The following is a 14,610-nucleotide window of genomic DNA, read 5'->3' on the forward strand; positions in this document are numbered from 1 at the left end:
CAGAACCGGGTTCAACACCCATATGGTTCAAATGGTCCGCAGGGACCGGGGCTCTGCCAACCGCGGAAGGTTGTAGTAAGGTCACTGTTTCCGAACACAGTGTCCTCCACCTTGTTTCATGCTGTCAATCTAACAAAAGTACAATGTAGTGTCATACTGTGACCAGGGACTAATGATAGGATTCAAGATACAGTCACAGAGCGGAGGCCTCCGGTTCGATAGAGTGCTCAATGCGGAAGCAGAGCAGTAACACACGAGTCACAGAGTACCACGCGTCTGGATTGTTGTAACTAAAAGTTTCATGCCAGATGGCACTCTTCAGACAACTGATCAGTTGTCTGAAGAGTACCATCTGGCATGAAACTTTTAGTAGCTGTTACAACAATCCAGACGCGTGTTACTCTGTGACTCGTGTGTTACTCTGTGACTCGTGTGTTACTCTGTGACTCGTGTGTTACTCTGTGACTCGTGTGTTACTCTGTGACTCGTGTGGATTCAAGATACATGTACAGTGTGCGTGTACATGACTGTATCATTCTGTTATTCTATCTGGACTTGCAGCCAGAAAGTTACTTTTGAGCATTGTCTACTTGAATGTTTTTCATCTCCCCACAACTTCACAAGCCACCATAACACAAACACACACACACACACCACACACACACACACACACACACACACACACACACACACACACACACACACACACACACACACCTCAGACCTCAGACATGCCCATCGCGGGAGCGATGATAGCGAACAGTTATGTACATAGCAACTTGTGCTGGGATTACACCATTCAACAGCTCACACACACACACACACACACACACACACACACACACACACACACACACACACACACACACACACACACACACACACACACACACACACACACACACACACACACACACACAGTGTATGCTGTACTCATGTCCAATGTCATGTACATCAGCTGTGATGGCAGTGCCAACACCTGCTGGTTGCATGCCTGATGGGGTTTCAACTATTACTTTCTCAAGACAAACAGTGGAGCCATACGGTCAGGAGTATACCATGGTATACCGGTATGGCTGTACGGTCAGGGGTATGGCTGTAACTCACTGTACGTGTACCGGTAGTGTGCGTTGCTGATACAACTATGACTGGTCTATGTTCCTTGTTTGCACTATAGTTTACTGGCGACGGCCAATGATATTACTACTGTCCCACCTACAATTGCTTTCTGAACCTCGGCTCGCAGAAGGTGCATAATGATTCCCAGCTGCAGACCACATGGCACCCATTGCATGGCTAAGACTAGTAAGAGTGAGAATACGACGTGTAAGAGAAGAGAGAGGGAGAGGGAAAACAGGGGATGGTTGCAGACTAATAGAGCTGCTCTGCACAAGCGAGCACATTCCTAGTCCTAGATCCTGCCTACTCTTCTCACTTTCCAATTGCTGGTTGGCAAGCTAAACTGCAGTAATTAAATTGAGATCTACATGTACATGTATAGCTATGCACTGCGCTAGTCCTTTGGACCGCTCTCGGGATTGTGCACAATAGCACTACACGTCCTACATATAGCCGTTGGATATGGTGCTATCAAAAGTCCATGGACTCTTAGTCTTGGTGCTATCAAACATCCATGAACTCTTAAGTCTTGGTGCTATGCGTGTGCACACACCCAGTCCGCTAACGTTACCTGACTCACATGTCCTACAATGTAGTGGCAGTTGTACTGTAGGCAACCATCATGCCTATAGTGTATACAATGTATGTTTTAGAGTATGCCATGAGAAGAGTATGCCACGTGACAACCCTATTGCCACCAGCCATCTTCATGCTAAGCGCAAGAAGAGCGGCAAGCTGTTAAAGCACCACTCCCTGTCGTGCGATGTCGGGACGGGGTTGGGCCATGCCATCGCGACAAACAATTGCAAGAATTGGCAGTTACACCTGTGAAATGCTTCTCACTTGCCTGAGCTACATGTAAGCAGGAGCTGGCGAACAAATACACCAACCACTTACCGTACAATACATGTACTGGCCCTGGCGGATCATTGCTTTCGTTCATCTCTCACACGAGACTCTGTTACTCTGCTGCTGAGCTTTGTGGCGGTGTGACTGTCAGTTGCAAAATCTAGTCCACGGCACGATGCGCACAGTAACACGAGTGTGATTTGTCCAGAGCGGTATGCAGGACCTTAGTAGTTGTCACCTTGCTACATGACTTGCAGTACATGTACGACGCTCGGAATGACTATGTAGCGCATACCAACGCCGGTGATTTTTACCGTACGGACCGCAGAGCTCTTTTTGTCCCGTGTCGAAATTTCGACGTGCTCGTGCATGTGGGTGATCCATTACTCGCCTTGCGCGCGTGCGTGCGTGCGTGCGTGCGTGTGTGTGTATGTGTGTGGTGTGTGTTTGGTTTACTTAGCAGTGAATCACTGAATGCATCGCCACCAGCACTACACACACTACATACCTTGCTTGCTGCATGTAGCAGGTGTACGACACATACCCGGTAGAATAGTGTGGAGATCGCGACACTGCTGAGCTCTCACTCCCGGTTATCTGTATCATGAGCAGCCTTGAGTAGAAGTTAAAACAATGGGAATACTGACGCTGCCTTAGCTTCTACGCCATGTCTGTCTCTGGATACGTTATGGTTCGGCTAGGTCGTGACTCGTGGGCTATAAAAGAGAAGTTTCTTGTCATACGACCTTCAGAATCGCCGGTATCGTGGAAAGATTGTTCTTGTCACGACCACTGACTAGCGACTAGCAACTACTTCCGCCTCCTATCCTCCCATCCTGCCATCCTCCTATCGTCATATCCTTCATTGTCTAGTCCATACGACTGTGCGACTGTGCGTGGCTTGCCTGTGACACTGACTCGGTATCGCTTCTCAAAGAATATCTCCCATTCGAAAACATTAGAAGATCAAGTCGCGAAAATGAAGGTAAGCAGATTATTACAGGTACCTCGTACCCGTTCAAGGTCAATGAGTGTATGTGTTGAACTGGTCAAATCATCACCTACCTTAAAGCTCCTATCATCACTTACTATAGTAATTACTAAGCGATACCAATCACGTCATTGCAAGAACTAAGCACGGTTAGCTATACAGTTGATGTGCTACACGTACTACAATGTACGGCTTGTGAGAATGTTGGCAGTTTGTAGTAACAGTTAGGGAGAAGATTGCCCTGCACCTCGACCATGTACCAGGGGAAGGTAGTCGTGACTGTAGTCGCCCAGTACTAGTACATGTATTACTAAGTGGACGTTTGTGCTGGGTGGAAACTAACAGCACATTCAACTAAGAGCACATTCAATGATTGTTGACGTGCTCCGCACACATAATACTATGCAGTCGTGCTCAAGTTGACAAGCAATGGAGTGGTCAGCACAAGTCAGTGGGGTGTGCACGCCAGTGGATAGCATTACATTGCTTCTTAAAAGGGTTTGATTGAGTAGTACCTTGGTGGGTTCCGCACCTACCTACCTTTAAACAGAATCAACATACTCCTGCGAGAATTCCCCAGGGACTAATGTGGAAGGATGCACTGTGTTTGGGAAGCTACATACATGTACACCCTACTACTACTACATACATGTTCACCCTACTACATACATGTTCACCCTACTACATACATGTTCACCCTACTACATACATGTTCACCCTACTACATACATGTACATCCTACTACATACATGTACATCCTACTACATACATGTACATCCTACTACATGACTGTGTATGTATCACGAACATGTATGCCTGCGATCAGATGATTGGCCAAAGTGCAATGTTCGCACTTGTCATCGGAAAGTGCCCGGGAATGGTCATTAGGCTCATAAGACAGATCGTAATTTTGGCAGTTTGTCCTGGCAGTTTGTCCTGGCAGAGTCAAGCCACTTGAGAACGCGAACTTCCACTAAGTGTATACCGGTAGTAGCAATGTTTCTTTTCGGAACACTGCGACGCTGATTGATATTCTGCGCAGGCTATCCAAATCAAGCAGTGTACCTGTCGCCTAAGCGGCCTGGTGCCACTTGGCCGTGTAGAATGAGGGCTACGAAGAGAGTGTGGGAGGATATGAATCATTGGGTTGATCCCTTTCTACAGCATCCACTCTTGACTACAGTTTTCACACCAGTCTGACACTATCTCGTTTAGGAAGTTTATCTCATGCAGTGTCTCATGCATGTCGGCTGGGAGAATCAGTCTTTTGAACAGTAACTGCAACATCGTGTTACATTCCCCCGTGAGAAGTGTTTCATCGTCTGTGATTGCCGAAACACAACAGGTTCTATTTGAGGTTTCTTGGGTTTTATAAGGCAGTCCTGATGACCAGGACAATGAGACACAGGCTTCGAGGTCACAACCTCCACTGGACCAGATGCTACCACTGCCAGTATGTCACAGTACTACATGTAAATGAACATAAACATACCATAACACATACACTGATACAGACTGTCAGTAGCTTTTCTCTGACCCTAACTGGCCTAAGTCGTCCTTGTGATGACTACCGGTACTTTCACCTCTGCGGCTATCTCGTGTACCCTCTTTGGCGTCACCGCATCAATGCTGTAACTAATTACTTCGAAACGTTGCACTCTTAGCTGTCTGGCCACTCTTCAAAACGTCTTGTTGCTGGATATGTAGCTTTTCCAGTCGATCACTGACTAGAACGATGCTACTAGTACTGGCACTGGGTGTAGAGAAGCAGACAACAGGAAACATGTATGCACTCCTAGTAGTCCTAGTCCTACTGTCACTACTGTCACTACTGTCACTACTGACAGTACCAGTCGCAGGGGCGTAGCTGGTCCCCCTTTTAGGGGGGGGGGGTGCACAGCCACATAATTATGTGTAGGGTGGCTGGTGCATGTCATTCATGGTCATTGTGTACATGCTGAACCTAGGTCAAAAACGTTAGGGGGGTGCACGTGCCTCATGCGGGCTACGTGCCTGAGTGGAGACTGGCACACTGGGAGTTCCTGCGACCTCTCAGTCTGTCCGAAACCCAATCACGGTCCTGCAGGTAGCACCCTGCGATGGTGGGTTGTTAAGATTGTGATGTGCTGGCCAGTGAAATCAACCTCCTGGTTCATCTTCTCAGTACCCAGATTCCAGAGGTAAACTAAAAAAAGCGGCAGGCCTCAACCATAGCGGCTATGTACATGATGTATGGACTTGCTACTATGTTAGTGTAGCACAATAGTACCTGGAGCTCAGTCTTGTCTGCTGTGCTGCATGTACCTGCATTGTACTACAGGTCGTCTGTTCAGATATACCTTTTCTACTGATGGGCATTTACGTCATCATGTTCGTGCAACCATCATTACGGATGGTTTCGGCACAGCACGAATATGATGACAGCGTGAACAAGCTAGTGGACACGCTGGTTGTCACTAGGTCCAATGCAGACGGCTCTGTTTCATATGGTAAGAACCCACTGCAATGCAATGGGAAGAACCCACTGCAATGCTATGCACTGTACATGTACTACAACTAACTTCTAATAGCCGGGATACCATACTTTAAATCCATGATCACGTGACGGGTGGAGCATAATGCAGGGTCCTCAAAAGCAGTGAAAAACTCATTGTGTGATATCCTGGGTACATGGTTACACTGGCAGAACTGTTTCGCTGCAGCGCTAGTAGCGTCGCTCATTCGACCTTTCTAAGTGGCAAGTACTGTAAAATCGGGAATTTTCGGCATTTTTGAACTATTTTCCAAAATCAACGGTTCGGTAGCGTGAAAATTTCGGTTTAAAACCAGTTTTCCGTACTGCAGTCGGCGTGCATGTATGTGTATATTTCGTTGCGTTTAATTTTAGGTAAAAATTGCCAGCACCGAAGTTACCCAAAATAAAACACCACCAAAAATGTCTGCTTTTACAGTATACTATATTAGAAGATTGAGTAGCAGTATTTGGTGTTGTAAAGGTGCTGCTACTTGGTCAAATCCACCACCACCACAACCACTGTACTCTTCGGTTGACCTGAACACCTTGCCATAACACACTGAGTACTACCATCAATAAGTGGCAAAATCTCCATAGATACAGTGCATTGATGGATTCGCAGTGTCTGAGTAGCAAGTTAGTATCTAATTGATCATGTGAGTGAAACAACTGCCGGGACATTTGTATGATGACCTTGAGTCCGGCATAGGCGGCGATGCATCTCATTAAGCTAATAGTTCCGTAGAGCGGATGGAGCATCAGGCTGGCAGCATTTACTATGAAGGGATCATGAATCATGATCAAGGTCCTTAAAGTTGCGACAGTAATACAGCTCTGGTTAGTGTGTGTGTGTATGTGTGTGTGTGTGTGTGTTTGTGTTTGTGTGTGTGTGTGTGTGTGTGTGTGTGTGTGTGTGTGTGTGTGTGTGTGTGTGTGTGTGTGTGTAGTGATTTAGTTGACTTTCTGTTTTACGAACTCTCCCACTGGAAAGAGTGGCACACTAAGTTCCTGTACGTTTTGGACAAGCATGCCCCGCTGCACAACTCTAAGCCTTCCCGGAGGGCGATACCTCCCTGGTCTGACAGAGAGCTGCACCAGCTCGAACAGCGTAAACGGCGGCTGCACAACCATTGGCGGAAGGATAGGACAGACGGCACACTGTATGCCGAGTTCAAACAAGCACGGAGCACTGCTCGGAATGCGTATCGGCGCAAGCGAAACGAGTACTTCTCCCGTCAGTGCGAAGAAAATGTGGCCAACCCTAGGAAGTCTTGGGCCATTCTAAATGCAGTCAATGGGCGATCACGCCGCCGCCAAGATCCTAGTTGTAGCATCAGTGAGGTGGCCGACACGTTCCACTCCAATCCCAACCGTCCTGAACAACTCTGCACCCCGCAAGGTCCCGCTGGACCTGTCTCCTTGATCGAACTTGATCCTGTGACTCCTGCTGACGTCCGACGTCTCCTTGAGAAGTTGGATGCGCGGAAAGCCATAGGTAGTGACGGCATACCGGGCTCTCTGCTACAGCAGTGTGCTGACTTGCTGGCATATTCTCTTGCTGTGCTGTTCTGCACCTCGCTGAGGACCGAGTGGAACTATTCCATCCGCATTTAAATTGGCGTCTGTCGTGCCACTGTACAAGGCCGGTGACCCATCAGTCCCCACCAACTATAGACCTGTATCCCTTCTCCCAATAGTGTCCAAGTTGCTGGAGGGGGCAGTGCAACACCAGTTAGTTCGTCATTTGGACTTGAGCAAGGTATTACCCGAAACACAATGAAATGCTCTACGGAAGACGCCCTCTGTGTGCTGACGGATAATCTGCAGAAGGCGAGAGACAGTGGCAAGACCACAGGGCTGTGCCTATTAGACATGTCGAAGGCTTTTGATAAAGTGCACCACGACAAGTTGATCCAAGACCTCCTTGTGGTTGGAATTTCTGGAAAAGCCCTTAGTTGGCTCGTCGACTACTTGTCCGGCCGCAAGCAAGCAGGTCCTCATCTCGCCTTCAACCAGCCCTGCTCTGGCTTGCACCTGCGGAGTGCCCCAAGGCTCTGTTCTTCAGTATACACACACGAGACGTCCCTTTGGTTTCCTCGCCTGTGCCAAGTGTACAATTTGCAGATGACATAGCCCTGTACGACTCCCAGGCCTCAGCGGCGGAAGCGTCCAGAACCTTCACCACAGCGGCAACTGCTCTGGCCGATTGGCTGAAGTCTCGAGGCCTCATCTTGAACGCCGCCAAGAGCCAGGTTCTGACTATCTCTCCCCAGCAGCTCGTACAGGAAGTAACAGTCAAAAGCGGCGACTGTCTCCTCCCTTCAGCGTCTTCTGCGCGCTACCTCGGCGTTCACCTTGACAATCGCCTAGATTGGGACACCCATGTAAACTATGTGGTCACCAAGGTTGCCAAGAAAATCGGCGCCCTGTGGCGGGCACGCCGAAGCCTATCAAGACGCTCTCGTCAGGTGTATGTGAAGGTGGTCATAATGCCCGACCTGCTTTATGGCTCCTGCTGCTTTTCAGCTGCAATGCGAGAGGGTCAACTGAAACGACTGCAAACCGCGCAAAACAGAGCCATCCGCTGTATCGATGGCAACCCGCCCCGGACAGCCATGCAGCCGCTGCTCACTGCTCACTCCCTGTACCGTGTCAGCGAGCTCTACAGGCAGAAAATATTGATCACCATCTGGCGGTGCACCCACGCCCGCACCAGCCCTGTGCTCGCCCAGCTTCTGACCCCGGCACAAGGCACCCCTACCCGCCATCAGCAGTCAAATGGCCTACTAAGCCAGGTAAACCGTAGCCGCCGCGGTCAGCGGAGATTTTCTGTTGCTGGTGCTCTGCTGTGGAACACTCTCCCTGGTGAGGTCCGCGCACAATTACCCGGCTACCTGAGTTTAAGCATGCATGTGTACCATTGTATACGCCTGTAGGGAGTAGTTCGAGCTGCTGCTGATAGCTCTGCTCTCCCTCCCCGTGCAGTCCAGTAATCCTCACGTAGCATCACAGATACATTGTATTCTCTCTCTCTCTCTCTCTCTCTCTCTCTCTCTCTCTCTCTCCCCCGTTTACTCGCAGTTATTAGTATCCTATTCTCTTACTATGTGCTTCCATAGCCTTTACTATGTTCTTCCATAGCCACTTCTAGGCTAAGCCTTTGCCGTCATTTTATTGGGTCGTCATCCCGTTTGAATGTGCGAAGTGAAATATTATTATTTTTTAATTATTTTTTTAATTATTTTGTTAGGGATTTCCCAACAGGCAATGTTGGGAAATAAAAACCAACCAACCAACCACTACTGAGCAGGCTGGATCCTAGCCTATGTACAATGTCATGTACATACATGTAGGCGGTTCTAAGTAGACTTCATGTAGACACATTGCTTTCTAGCTATTGCTCAGCAGTACATAGCCTGCCCACAATACTTTTCAATCAAGCGACTGATTTCTGTCATTACGTCATGTATGTCATTGTGATTCTTACCACTTGATGTGCAGTTGCGCCAGACCGCAATCCGCAAGTGCTGGACTACTCGCAAACACAATTTCCTCAATTTCAGTACCCAAGCCATGATACAGGTCAGTTGAAAGTTGGTCACGTGACACCTCTCGGGTGAAAGCACAGTTTAGAGGTGGTTGAAAATAGAACATGAACAATCAGTGTTGTGTAGTAATAGAGTGAATGTGGTGGTTGAAATGAGATTGTAGTTTCCATTGTCTGGTAAGCCTGCACCGGATTGAACGGCAGCATTTTCCATTACCGTGGGCTTTCAATAATTTCAACTTGCACAGGGACACCTTTGCACAAGAGTTGAGAGCGACGTGCACTAATACATTCTATAATTATGTGCCTTTGTCAATGCTTTTGTCAATCTACAATTGTAGAGGTACAGGATCATGCTGGCGGACGCAGTGACATATCCGTTGTACACGACCAAAACGGGACGTCTATTCCAGCCATGTCGCCGATGGTAATCGATGCACCCGGCACCGTGCAGACCATCACCACTGTCCATCGACCACCAACAGCCACCAGGAACTGTCGCCGAGTTTCTGATGAGAGGACAGTCACTCTGCCAGGGTACCTACCTGAGAGAATTGATTTTGGAAGCTGCATGGGAAGCTGTCCGGGACACAGAACAACTACTGTGGTCTCACAGGCAGAGACCCTTCAGATAAGGAATGGACACTTGCACGGCATCAAGTTCAACAATCGAGAATGCACCTGCTGCTCGCTGAAATCAAAACAGGTGAAAGAAGTTCGGTTTAGACGCGACCTGAACGTCGCCCCTCCATCAGCAATAATCTCAGATAATGACGGTATGATGACAGTGAATGTTTCAGTCATACAGTCTTGCAGGTGTAAGAAGAGATTGTGTCTCTAAATGTAAGAAGAAGATTCACATAATCGGCAACAGTGGATAGTGGATAGACGGACCACACTGATCAGGAGTAAGACTAGACTGGTGTCTATTGAATAATTATTTCAGATTTGCATTTTGTGAATCCCTTGGCTGGGCCTGTGCTGGTGTGTCAATGTATGGATACCAAGCTTTTGCAGACTCAGAAGAAGACGATTGACACTGAGATCACTGGTCATTCACAACTACCCCTAGTCCCTACCACTACTTACGCTGATCCTGGCCAGCTCACAGTCATGCATGCTAGGATGTGAACAGTCTGCTGGCAAGCAGACACACACACCTGTTCACATCTAATTATACAATTGTTATTGTTTATCGTTCCTGCCGAATAACGTATTGTTAGTGTCACGCACGGGCTGAACTGCCTTGCGTATGCAACCGGTACAATCATGTATTTGAATACACCCTGTTGCTGAAATGGAATTACTGAAATATTATTTATCATTTTATCATTCTCTTTTCGGTGATGTCATAATCTGTAATCAGCCTGCCGATCCGGCGATGCGCAACACAAAGATGTTACTTACATGTAGGCCGAACACAATTACTATTACCACTATTACCACTGCAGTGAAACCTCGTTAGGAAGAACACTGATAAGACAAATGTTTGCTTAAGAAGAACTAGAATTCGTAACTCCATTGAATAAATCACTATGTATTCACTGCGTATACCATACGGATAAGAAGAACTCCCGTTATTGCAAACAAATATCATCGGTCCCTTGGTGTTCGTTCTAAAGAGGTTTGACTGTATTACCACTATCACCACTATTACCACTACTACATGTACATGTACGTGGACATTAGTGAGTGCCGTCTACGGGTTTTTTAGATGAGCCTTTGGTTTAATATCGCCCTACTATACAAGTAGGGATGATTTGCAATATAATTACCTGTACTTTGTATGGCATGTGCTAACTTTGGATTCTTCCCTTCATTTTTTCCGGATATTAATCATGGTTAAAAAAATAAAGTTTGACTACTGAAGTACATGGACCAAGAGAGAGAGAGGACCAACACTAACGATGATAACGATTTTGTTGCACATCGTGTCCGGTGGCCATGGTAACCACCTTTCTTAGCCCTTCTTAGGATTTGCCCCTGTGTGTGTGTACTGATACTGTACATACTGACTGACTGTGTATGCACATGTACATGACATTGTAGTCAATGTTCCCCTCTTTCCATGCTTAATTGTTCACTGTTCACTGTTCACTGTTGAGCGAATGGCCATGCACTACGAATAGTATGATACAATGAGTAGTATACCGGTAGTACAGTGTACATGTACATGTACTATGATGAGAATACATGTACAATGTCATGTACTGTAAATATACAAATTTCGGCAGCTACTAGTATTTAATTTCGGCTATATTCGGCACCGACCCAAAACGCCTAAATTAAAACGCCGGTGAAATTTTTCACAGCATCTGTCGTAATACCATGCCCTCTACCCCACGCCGAAAATAAATCGCCGCCGAAATGTCAAAAATCGTGAAGTGCCGAAATTTTGTATTATTTACAGTATGAGTCTATGGCTCCATGCATGGCTATTCTATGGCAACGACTGCAACAGCCTCCTGAATCAAAAGCACTTTACTGACTTTTTTTGTAGTGGCATTGCCGGGGCATTGAATGGTTCCACATCTTTGTCATGGGAAAGTGATATCAGAGGCATGTGTGTGTGGACAGTGGAATCAACATGGCCGATATCATGTGACCAAGAGTACATGTACTCTTGATGTGACCCATAGATGGTTGAGTGGATCGAGTTGGAACTAAACCAACATGGCTTCCCGGTATGGTCATGTGATAGATATGCTAAACTACTTACATATGAACAGTTTGTCGTATGGGACTCACTGAGTGGTAGTTGTCCATGCACTGCAGAAGGGGAATACCCATCAATACCCTTCCAAACCCTTCCAAACGATATCCGGCAAAGATACCGTTGAACTACAGTACAATCATGTAAGTCCTTATCATGGACATGGTCGCACAGCAGAAAAGCAACCAACAGAAAATCACGGAGTCATAGCAAACAAAACAAAATCATCGGATAATAAAAAGTGTGGCTAGACACGGCTACTCCGCAAGAGTCTCAGTCACGCAACTGACAGTCGTTGACTGCCAGCACAACAGGAGTGGCAGCATCCAAACGACTGCGGTAGGGAGAAGCACGGTGACCACGGAGGCTCATGTTGCAGGATCGAACCAAAGCAAAGGAGACAAGAGAGCGGATCCAGGACATGACGGAGGAGTAGGGTTCATGCCGCTTCTCCGAAACCATATGGCCAAGACGCTTCAGGAAAGCGTGGGCTACCTTGCCGCACCCACCAGATGCACTGAATACCAGTGGGAGAAAGGAAGCATGCTCCACCTCCCTGACGCGTTCTTCGTAGGCCCTTCTCTTCTGCTGTTCGTGCTTGGCATAGGTGGACGCGGGAGTTGAGGAAGTGTTCGAGCGCGCATGAGGGTTAAAAACCCGAACATCACAGAACGTGCGCTCAAAACGACTTCCCCAGACACCAGATGCCGCCACATCAAGACGAGCACCATCTTCCAAGATGGCAGAGCGATACCGGAGCCTTTCACCCTCCAGGGGCTGCAGAGGAGGTTCTATCTTCACATCCGTTGCCACTTCACGCAGTAGGTCGGCTGTCAGGTCGCGGATCGTGTTATGGCGGAGAGCCGGGTATCCACCAGTTGGGCACGAAAGAGCATGGCTGGTGTTAAATGCCTTGCCACACACACAAGTGGATGGCAGGCGGGGAGGGACCCAGCCGAACCGCAGACAGAGTGCGTCTCTGAAGGCGCCTTTGTGGAGGACAAACCCGAACTGCTTCAGGGGCCGGCAAGTGAGCCAGTTGGACGCTCCTTTCTCGGCCGCCATCCCCAGGGTTCGCTGGGTGGGCGCATCACATGTGGCCAAGAGCTGACTGGCTTGGTCTCGAGCGGCTCTCCTGGTTGCTGCTGCTGCAGTTAGCTTGGCAGCATGGATGGTGGTGGGCACTTCGTCCATGTTGGTATCTTGGTCCAGTATCCGGCTCACGAGGATGTTGGTGACAGCGACAGACATATTGTATTGGTCCGTCAAAGACCTCGGGTCAATGAGACCAAGACCACCTTCTCGACACGGGAGGGACAGTATGGCGCGCTCTTCGTCACCAGGTGCGGGGCGACTGGTTAGAGCAGGGATGAACCGCTGTCGGATGGAGTGCTCCAGCGGGTCTAGCAGTCCGCTGATGCCTGGGACCGTCCGGGCCACAAACGACCACTTGTGGCGGAGGCCATGAATAAAAGCAGCGTATGCCGCTTGTGGCTGAGTGGTGGCGAAGTCAGCCAGTCGTCCAACCTCTAGCGCCCATGTCTCTACCTTCTCTGTGACATATTGCTTGCAGAATTCGGGAGACCCAAGTACCGCACCGAGATGCCGCCAGCCATCCGTGCGAATCTGGACTGCCGTGTCAGCAAACAGGGATTCTGCTTCCTGAAGATGCTCCGGCTTCACAACAAGAACCGACTTGGCATCATTGGGGAAGTACCCATATGCTGGGCCTCGTTGCTTAAGCAGTAACCACCAGTGATGCAGCTTTCGAATGGTGGAAGCGGCAGTGGAGTCGTCTGCATACCACGACTGGAGTGCTCCGCTCTGAGACACTTCCTGGATGAGAGGAACGGTTGCCAGGGCATACATAGCCATGGCTAGTGGACATGGTTGTGTCTGCACGTCTGGTAGCAAGATTACACAGTGATCATCATCGCCTCTTGCTGATGGTACACTAGATCTACTTAGCTCGTTGCCTTCTCTGCTTCCTTTCTTCTTCCTTTTCCCTTCTGGATTCTTTCCAATTCTCGCCATTTCTTCCTTGTCTCTTATCACTCACTGTCAGTGATGTGAGGTTTTCTACAAATCAGATGCCAGTAGATCTACTCGCAGGCAGTGCCGAGCTTTTCTATGAAAGCTTTGTATGCGATCTCGTGGCTACAGGTAAGCATACAGATCTAGTACTGGTGATACAGGTGATAATAGTAGATCTACCGGTGTATTCACGGTATGTACATGATGAACAAGTACATGACATTGTACTTGTGATGATGTATGCCAGGGCATGACGCCTTGCCAGGGCATGACGCCTTGCCAGGGCATGACGCCTTGCCAGGGCATGACGCCTTGCCAGGGCATGACGCCTTGCCAGGGCATGACGCCTTGCCAGGGGGGGGGGGGGCACAAGACATTCTGAGACTAGGTACCGGAGCTAGCATGCACTACTATACTCCAGCTGTACCGGCCTCTAGTTTAGCAATTAATAATCATTATTTTGTCACAATTGTGTCATACTGACATACTGAACACTTTAGTGCAGCATGCACCTGCATATCAGACAGACTCAGTACTGTAGGCATGGGGGTCGCCTGGCGCCATGGCACGAGCGAAAAGACTAGTTCGTTGTAGCACGGATGTGCAAACTTTTCCTTTTTATGCTCAGCACTGCCACTACATCATACATTCATGAAGTCTTCATCTACAAGCTGTACAGTATTACTATTAGTACAGCTGAAGCCAAGTACAGATCTACTACCGCAGAACTACCTGTACATGGCATTGACATTGCGCTAGCTAACATGACTTTGTACTAGTACTAGTCAGGAGTAGTATTCTACAATACACTAATAATAGTTTTGAAGTGTCCTCGCAGTGGT

At 48.2% G+C, this 14,610-nt stretch overlaps 1 protein-coding gene across 2 annotated transcripts; it reads left to right on the forward strand.

The window, feature by feature from the left end:
- Window positions 1–2,559: 2,559 nt before the first annotated feature.
- LOC135822197 (uncharacterized) lies at window positions 2,560–10,866 on the forward strand. Of its 2 annotated transcripts, XM_065334927.1 has the most exons (4): window positions 2,560–2,953; window positions 5,280–5,448; window positions 8,976–9,056; window positions 9,363–10,866. In XM_065334927.1, the coding sequence occupies exons 1-4, from the start codon at window positions 2,948–2,950 to the stop codon at window positions 9,860–9,862; spliced, it is 756 nt and encodes a 251-aa protein (XP_065190999.1). In that variant the 5' UTR covers window positions 2,560–2,947; the 3' UTR covers window positions 9,863–10,866. The 2 variants fall into 2 exon arrangements, with proteins under 2 accessions (XP_065190999.1, XP_065190996.1); XM_065334924.1 differs by lacking the exons at window positions 2,560–2,953; window positions 5,280–5,448 and adding an exon at window positions 6,019–8,339.
- Window positions 10,867–14,610: the final 3,744 nt, after the last annotated feature.

The sequence above is a fragment of the Sycon ciliatum genome, chromosome 1 (genome assembly GCF_964019385.1).
Source record: "Sycon ciliatum chromosome 1, ocSycCili1.1, whole genome shotgun sequence".
In the NCBI taxonomy this organism is placed as follows: domain Eukaryota; kingdom Metazoa; phylum Porifera; class Calcarea; order Leucosolenida; family Sycettidae; genus Sycon; species Sycon ciliatum.